The following is an 8,790-nucleotide window of genomic DNA, read 5'->3' as shown; positions in this document are numbered from 1 at the left end:
ATAGAGCTATGGGAGGTAGAATTCGAGTATGTATCTTATTATATCTTCCACATTCATATAGGAGTAGTATGTGTCCCAATAAGGGGAGGACGCCATGGTGGTGATATCATGGCGTTACTGTTCCCACTCAGGGGCATTTACACTGTTTCCATAAGAAGGATGACATTGCTTTCAATAATAAAGAACTTAGACCCAAATTAATTCTTCATACTGTTCCTCATCCCTTTTATTCGTAGAATAACAATACGGTCAGGAGCCAATTACAGTAATGCCCCAAATTTATCCGGACTCTTGACCAACCAAATGTTTTCTTGGAGCCTGAGATTAAAGGATCATCCTTCTGTGTAGCACAATCTATGTGATGGCAGAGCTGGAGAGATTCTGGAGGTTATGTCCATGCTGTTATCTGACGGACAGGTTATATAGATCGTGGCCCAGATTCATCACCACCTTTGTGTCCACTTTATGTCTACTTTTGTGTGTTGGCACCTTTTTTTGTTGTTTTTTACCCTTTTCATTATTTGCACCTTTTTTAAGTCAATTTTACATGTGCTTGCCTTTTTTCTAATTTTTGCTGCTTTGTGGCTGTTTTTTAACAATTCCAGATATTTTCTCCTGATTTGGCACATATTGTCTCTAGTCTCCTTCTTCCTCCCTCTGGTGTGTTTTTCAGTACTCCAAAATATGAGACCAAACATCACAAACGCAGTTCAAAAGACGAAAAAAGCCTATTTTTTACTTTGCGACAAATTCATGAATCACGCACATTATTTTGATGAATTCTGTGCTAAAACAGCAACAAATACCACTAGACATATAAGGAAAGTGACTTATAAAAAGCCGCAGATGATGAGCCAGTGTGTTATGATTCTAACCAGAGCTGTATGTTCTATTATAGGAAAAACAAATTTGGAGGAGCATCCCGCGCGCCTACCCTGGAGACCATCTTGTAAGTTGGCATTATAAACAGTCATATTTCTGAGCTGTTCCCACAGATATACTATTGCCATAATCAATGTACTGTATCTACAAGGGGAAATGATGTAAGAAAGAGTTGGAAATTCATGAAGATTTCACATCCCCTCATTGTCACTGTGCCACCATCAGCAGACACAGGCACGCTCATGTATAAATACTCTTCTAAGACAAAGTATCAGTGTGACCCTTCACAGCCAATCAGAATCCAGATTTCAACATCTCAATTTCCTTTAAAATGAAGAGCAGTGATCTGGTTGGTTGCTGTGAGTGTGACGAGCGTCAGCTTACGCTGAGTCGTTTTTCCTTTTAGAGTGGACCCTCTGGGCCGTGGCACCCACCCACCTAGGGCAAGCGAACCTAGTGAGAACCCACCCCCTGTACAGGGAGTGTCAGGGGCAAGACCAAGGGGGTGAGCCACCACGGCAGCTGGACCAGACGGCCGGCTCAGGGAAACACTATTGAGTGTCTAGCAACAGGGCGAACAGGAAACGAAACATAAAGCGAAGTCACAGGATTTCATCAGCAAACGTGGTTACACATTTTAATCAGATACAAGGCAAAAACAGAGAATCAGATGCAGGGCACCAACGGTGAAACACGGCAAGGTGCGTGCAAGGGCACGCCTAAAGTTCAGACATAACACGTGCAGAAAACATACTGGAGTCCAGGGCAGGGTACGAGTTAGGGATCACACGTGTTCCTAGGAGGGATGCATGCTAGGACACGCCAGAGTCCAAGACAAGGTGCACGCCGAGAGACACGCCAGAGTCCAAGGCAGGGTGCGTGCAAGGAGACACGCCAGGATCCAAGACAGGGTGCGATGGCATCGGACTCCGGACTACTGGCAACGACCGACAGGATCCAGGCATCAGGCTACGGAAATCAGGTCCGGACATCAGGCCGCAGTCATCTGGTTCTGGACCTCTGGCAGCGGTCGGCAGGTTTCGGGAATCCGGCAGGCAATCCAGGGATCAAGGCAGGGTGCGTGCTTGGAGACACACCAGGGTTCATTCAAGGACGGAGGCCTGCGCATGCAAAGGGCACGCCTGGGACAGATTTAAGGACGGAGGTCTGCGCGTGTAGAGGGACACGCCAGAGAAAGGTACAGAGCAGAGTCCTGCGCTTGCGAAGGAACACGCCAGGGTCAGGTTCACGGACGGAGGCCTGCGCATGCCGAGGGGCATGCCAGGGACAGAGTTTAAAAGCAGAGTCCTGCGCATGCAGAGAGGCACGCCAGGGTCAGGATTCAAGACATGATACAGACTAGGACCTGTGCGTGCTAGAGGGCACGACAGGGTACATGGCAAAACCTGCGCGTAGTTTTAGAGAAGCACGGGGAGGTATGCCAAGGGCAGGCGAGGACCTGCGCGTGCTATAGAGAGCACGTAGAGCACAGTGCAGAAACAGCGTGAAGTGCAAGGAAGCACAGAGAGCACAGCTGGGGCACTGGCTAGCTGATTGGTCTGCAGCACTAACAGGCGGGCCAGACTCCAGCGAACCCGGCTGAGGCATAGCAGGCGACACAGCTGTCACTGACCGACGAGCACGGCTGAGGCACAAGCAGGCGGGCACGACTAGGGCGGGCACGGCTGAGGCACAAGCAGGAGGCTAGGAAGGCCAGGTGCATGCAAAGGGCACACGAAGCAACAAAGCAAGAAACAAGACAAGGCTAGGCGAGAAACAAGGCAAGACAGGGTGCGGAACATAGGCAGAAACAGAGCCAGGTCAGAGCAAGAACAGAGCTAGCAGCGGAGCGTAGGCCGAAGCCCAGAGCCGGGCCAAGGCAGAGCCTTGGGATTAGCGTGGAAATGTGCAAGAGAGCACCAAAGGGCAGAGTACGGAAAACCAGGCAGAGACAAGAAACATGAGAAGTACTACAAGGCTCAGAATAGCAAAGACCAGACATGGCAAAACAGGCTAAAGCAGAGAACAGCGGAGGTACCACAAGGCAAGGCAAGGACAAACATGGCACGAGAGACAACACAAGACATGGCACGAGACAGGAGTCAGAGTACAAGCACAGAGCGTGTGCAGAGACGCACAACAGAGCAAAGTGTAGGGGCACAGAATACAGGAGCGACCCAGCAGGCCAAGCAGCCATGCAGGGAAGCAACACGATACTCAGGCCCTGACCATAGGGAGGGGCGGTCTGATATAGCACCATAGCACCAGTACTTCCGGGTCAGGACCTGGAGGAACTTTGTGTTCAGATCCTCCAGGATCATAGAGAGCATCGCTAGAACAGCCTGGGTAGAACCATAGAGGAGGTCACATGATCAGAGGTTTCCAGGAATACAGTGGATTGCAGAATCAGAGCAGGGCTGGAACATAGGAAAGGTCACATGATCAGGGGTTTCCAGGAATACAGCGGATTGCAGAGTCAGAGCAGGGCTGGAACATAGAAGTCACATGATTAGGTGTTCCAGGAATACAGCGGATTGCAGAACCAGACAGAGATGGATGGTTACCCAGCAACAGCCATGAGGTAAGGCGCGCGTGCACATTGCTCCAGGCATCTTGCGGCATGACAGACATGGCGGACAGTAACACGGACACTTTTTCTTAGAGAGATTTTTACGGATCATGCCTGGGAGTTTTATGAAACCATTTATGTCCTCCATACACAGTCTACTATAAATTGCAGCCTTCATTCTGCTAATAGTTGGCAACTGGAGGATAACAGTGACGATGGATAGAAATTCAGAAGTTTTTAGAGAAATTTCTCATATAAAATGAGTAATTGTAAAAACAATGGCAGTTTACGAGAATTGCTAAATAATGTCTATGTTATATATCCAATAGTGAGGAAGAGGAGGAGGAAGAAGAGAAGGAGGATGACGAGGAGGAGGAGGAGAAGGAGGAGGAGGAGAAGGAGGATGACGAGCAGAAGAAGGAGGATGACGAGGAGGAGAAGGAGGATGACGAGGAGGAGAAGCAGGAGGAGAAGGAGGATGATGAGGAGGAGAAGGAGGAGGAGAAGGAGGATGACGAGGAGGAGGAGGAGAAGGAGGATGACGAGGAGGAGGAGAAGGAGGATGACGAGGAGGAGGAGCAGAAGGAAGATGAGGAGGAGGAGGATGACGAGGAGAAGGAGGATGGCGAGGAGAAGGAGGATGGCGAGGAGGAGGAGAAGGAGGATGACGAGGAGGAGAAGGAGGAGGAGGATGATGAGGAGGAAAAGGAGGAGGAGGAGAAGGAGGAGGAGAAGGAGGATGACGAGGAGGAGGAGGATGACGAGGAGGAGGATGAGGAGGAGGAGGAGAAGGAAGATGACGAGGAGGAGGAGGAGGAGGAGAAGGAGGATGACGAGGAGAAGGAGGATGACCAGGAGGAGGAGAAGGAGGATGACGAGGAGAAGAAGGAGGATGACGAGGAGGAGGAGCAGGATGACGAGGAGGAGGAGGAGAAGGAGGATGACGAGGAGGAGAAGAAGGAGGATGAAGAGGAGAAGGAGGATGGCGAGGACGAGGAGAAGGAGGATGACGAGGAGAAGGAGGATGACGAGGAGGAGGAGGAGAAGGAGGATGACGAGGAGAAGGAGGATGACGAGGAGAAGGAGGATGACGAGGAGGAGAAGGAGGGTGACGAGGAGGAGGAGGATGATGAGGAGGAGAAGGAGGATGACGAGGAGAAGGAGGAGGAGGACAAGGAGGATGATGAGGAGAAGGAGGAGGAGGAGAAGGAGGATGACGAGGAGGAGGAGGATGACGAGGAGGAGAAGGAGGATGACGAGGAGGAGGAGGATGACGAGGAGGAGGACGAGGAGGAGGAGGAGGAGAAGGAGGATGACGAGAAGGAGGAGGAGGAGAAGGAGGATGAGGAGGAGGAGGAGAAGGAGGATAAGGATGACGAGGAGAAGGAGGATGACGAGGAGAAGGAGGATGACGAGGAGGAGGAGAAGGAGGATGACGAGGAGAAGGAGGAGGATGATGAGGAGAAGGAGGATGACGAGGAGGAGGAGAAGGAGGAGGAGAAGGAGGATGACGAGGAGGAGGATGACGAGGAGGAGGATGAGGAGGAGGAGAAGGAGGATGACGAGGAGGAGGAGAAGGAGGAGGAGGAGAAGGAGGATGACGAGGAGGAGGAGGAGGATGACGAGGAGGAGGATGACGAGGAGGAGGAGGAGGACGAGGAGCAGCAGGAGGAGGAAGAGAAGGAGGAGGAGAAGGAGGATGACGAGGAGGAGGAGAAGGAGGATGACGAGGAAGAGGAGGAGGAGGAGAAGGAGGATGACGAGGAGGAGGAGGAGAAGGAGGATGACGAGGAGGAGAAGGAGAATGACGAGGAGGAGAAGGAGGATGACGAGGAGGAGGAGAAGGAGGAGAAGGAGGAGGAAAAGGAGGAAGAAGAGGTGGATAAGTTTAATGCCACATCAGAAGGCAGCAATGAGGATATCAGCTTGTAAGTAGACAGATAGTGAGATTATAATGTATTCGCCAAGACTCCTAGAACATCTCCGAGTCTCCTGGAAAAAAATGTACTCAAGAAGACATGGATAGCAGTTATATCCAGTCAGATAACTTTATCCATAGGCTTCCTAAGCATTAATTCTTGGCAGGTTGTTAAAAATGGGGGGATCCCATTCCATATTTTTTAATTATTTTTTTAAATGCCGTTGGGACCGCTCTATTGTTGATAACCAGCTTTGCTAAAGCTGACAGCTAAATGTTGCAGCTCGCAGCTGTCAGTTTTACCTTACTGGTAATCAAAAATAGAAAGACTTCACGTCATTTTTTTAAAAAAATTGTATTTATTTATAGTGCAGGCACTGACTGATGAATACTCCCATCAACGACACCTGATCTCGCTGTTATTAGCGGCAGCAGGCGTAGGCTGCTGGGAATAGTACTCTCTAATCAGCCGACGCCTCTATGAACAGAGGTAAACTTTCATAGCTGGTGTTGGAAACCGCAGCTCTCTGACTGATCACAGACAGTGTTTGCTGTGCTGTGCTGCAAATGACAGCATGGCAAACAATGGGTGTTCGGGCATACCATGCATCTGAATGGGGTCTAGGTTCGGTTTCGGGTACTGTTCTGGTACCCAAACCGAGCTTTTTTCTTAACCGTTTGGCATAACACGCAGGACCCAAACATCCAGAGGTTCACCCATCACTAATTGTGACATTATCATAGGACATTACATAGGACAATATCACTGTATAAATTCTCATAGACTGATCAGAATGATGATGTGAATTGTCTGAGTCTCAATTTGTTTGTTTGGATTTTTTAAGACACAAACATAAATGGTGGATGCCAAAATGCTTTAGAAGAAAGAACCAGACTACTATCAAAAACATGTAAGTATTTAACCCTTCCCACAAATGGATGTGCCCTTATGTCCTAAACGCTGTCTTCTAGATGCAAAATTATACAATGATTTGTCCTGGTAGTTACACAGGCAGATCAGTCTGCTTGCAAGTGCATGTGAAATATATTCAATGAGCTAATAATTAGCAATCTATATGATGTGGTGAAGTATATGAGACAGGGCATACATTATATTTATTGTCTGTATCCCTATGATACTAGGATTTGTTCCTGATTATTATATTTATATATTTATTTGTGATCACTTTTTCTTTTTCTCCAGCAGCAAAACTGATAAAAAAGAAACAGAGAGACGTCCAACAAAGTAAGGAAAAGCTTCCCCCATTGTTGTATGTGACATGTTGTTACACTAAGGCCCATAATATGGGTAGATATACTTTGTTTCTTCCCTTTATACTATATTGTTCAGTATATTTTTAATGGAAGATACCAACACCTTCCCTTCCTTTCTTCTCCATTCTATACAGCTGGCTCCTCAGAGCTTTTACCTGCTGCTTCAGCAGAGCGGGAACACAATAAATAAAACGTAAGTATAATTTTTTTATTGAAAGATTTACAAACTCTAAGCGGTATCATCAGTTTGCTATATATAGAAAAAGAAAGAGGGGAGACACAAAGCGCAATAGGGTCTTATCCCACGTATCACAAAGATGAGACACCAAGAAAACTGCTCACCTGGTGCAGGTGACTACAGGCATGTAAAGATGGCGGCTGCCGCAGATCCACAGGTCGATCCACGACCTTATGAAGAGATATGCTTAGTAGGAAGTGTGGATTATCTCCGCGCTGCCGCAATAGATTAATTACAGAAATTATTGAAATATTCCAGTTGCTTATTCAACGCATTTCGGTGTTCCAATGACCCCTTCGTCAGGAAATACCACATACAATATGAAGAGACAAGGTGCTTGCAAGGTTTAAGCACATGCTAAATTCAAAAAATGGCGCCTAACGATCAAATGACGCATGATGTCAGAGTTCATGGTTGACAAAAGGTTAACACGTCTTTATCGGTATAGAATTAAACATATACATTAAGGATCCCATTCTTAATCATCAATTCATTTCTATTCACAGATTAACGGGTAACAACTGAAAAATTATTTAAAGAAAAAAAATGAATGAGTGGATCCCAGCTTTCTCCAAAAGAGAAGATATGGACGAGAACCTGCCGAGCAGAAACACATTAAAAAATTAATAAATATTTAAAAAATCTAAGTGAACTGTGTTCATTAATAATTATGAATATAAAGTGATCGTTTTTACCATGTAAAATAAATCAATTTCCCAGTACAAACAATATAAAAAAGAGGAAGACAATATAAAAAGGGAGGGGGATTTTTTCTGTTCGAAGCTCTAGAGCAGGGTTCCCCAACTCCAGTCCTCAAGGCCCACCGACAGATCATGTTTTCAGGATTTCCTTTGTATTGCACAGGTGAAGCAATTATGACCTGGGCAATACTAAGGAAATCCTGAAAACATGATCTGTCGGTGGGCCTTGAGGACTGGAGTTGGGGAACCCTGCTCTAGAGTGAGGGAAAGTCGCAAGACATCGCAAACTCCCAGACTGGGGCCGATATTATGCCGAGATCATATCCAAGGAGAAACCCATCATCACTTATTGTTGAAAAAAACGTCATAATTAAAAAGTATAAATAATATGCGTGTGAGTATACAAAGATGGATTTGTCAGAGAGAAAAGACATCGCTGTAGACGTACTGACATGCAGATATTTATAATTGTGAAAGCATTTCAAAAGAGAAAACTTATTCTTTAAAAACAATAAAAAAAAATATATATGATGTCATAGTAAAGGACTATCAGTAATTAGAAGACAAAAAAAATATCCGTATGGAAAGGAATCTATATCTAAGGTTACATTCAAAAAGCAAATTTTAGAGAAGAGAAGGATAATTCAATATTATAACTGAGAATTTCGTCAGAGATAATTTTGATATATAGAAAGGGAATATGAAAACATAAATTATACCATTCAGCCATTTGTAATAGAGGGGAATATTTTAAAAGAGGATATTGTAGATTATTATAGAAAGGATCAGTTTTTTGGGGTAAAAATGACCTTTTAAAGGGGATGAGGAGATTGTCAGTTCAAAAAATAGGCGTCAGAGGGAATATATCCATTTGAACGCCGAAGAAGAAAGCCAGGACCCATCGCTCAGAAGAACCATTGCAGGAACACCGCAAGTTCGCGTCCTGGACAAAGACACCAGCAGTAATTAATATACAGTCAAAAACAGCATAAAATAAGATACATTACGAATCCAATGGTCCTCCTACAGAACCCGAGCAGAGGCACAACACAAAAACACAATTTAGGAAATAATCGCTATGCAGATTCCACAAGTAAAAAAAAGTGACCTTATATAGTTATACAACAAAACAAAACCCTCAGTACTCCAACTGGAGATGCATATAAATAAATCTAAAATATTTGACACGTTTCACTTCTAATATTCC

At 45.8% G+C, this 8,790-nt stretch overlaps 1 protein-coding gene across 1 annotated transcript; it reads left to right on the top strand.

Annotated features, from left to right (window-relative positions):
* The first annotated feature begins 1,213 nt into the window (after positions 1-1,213).
* On the top strand, positions 1,214-7,504 carry LOC141088119 (uncharacterized). Its single transcript, XM_073574063.1, has 6 exons — positions 1,214-1,231; positions 4,919-5,379; positions 6,215-6,280; positions 6,574-6,615; positions 6,779-6,837; positions 7,389-7,504. Exons 1-5 carry the CDS (start codon positions 1,214-1,216, stop codon positions 6,828-6,830), a joined length of 639 nt encoding a protein of 212 aa, XP_073430164.1. The 3' UTR covers positions 6,831-6,837; positions 7,389-7,504.
* The last annotated feature ends 1,286 nt before the right edge of the window (positions 7,505-8,790 follow it).

This window comes from Dendrobates tinctorius, unplaced genomic scaffold (genome assembly GCF_039654945.1).
Source record: "Dendrobates tinctorius isolate UK_male_01 unplaced genomic scaffold, ASM3965494v1 ptg000037l, whole genome shotgun sequence".
NCBI lineage: Eukaryota > Metazoa > Chordata > Amphibia > Anura > Dendrobatidae > Dendrobates > Dendrobates tinctorius.
Note: the sequence above shows the minus strand (reverse complement) of the source record. Positions and strands in the feature narration are given on the sequence as shown.

Bases quoted from the DNA above. Each gene is read 5' to 3' on its own strand.
- LOC141088119 (XM_073574063.1), top strand. The intron at 6,281-6,573 runs GTAAGTATTTAA...CTTTTTCTCCAG, and splicing joins CAGACTACTATCAAAAACAT to CAGCAAAACTGATAAAAAAG. The intron at 6,616-6,778 runs GTAAGGAAAAGC...CATTCTATACAG, and splicing joins ACAGAGAGACGTCCAACAAA to CTGGCTCCTCAGAGCTTTTA.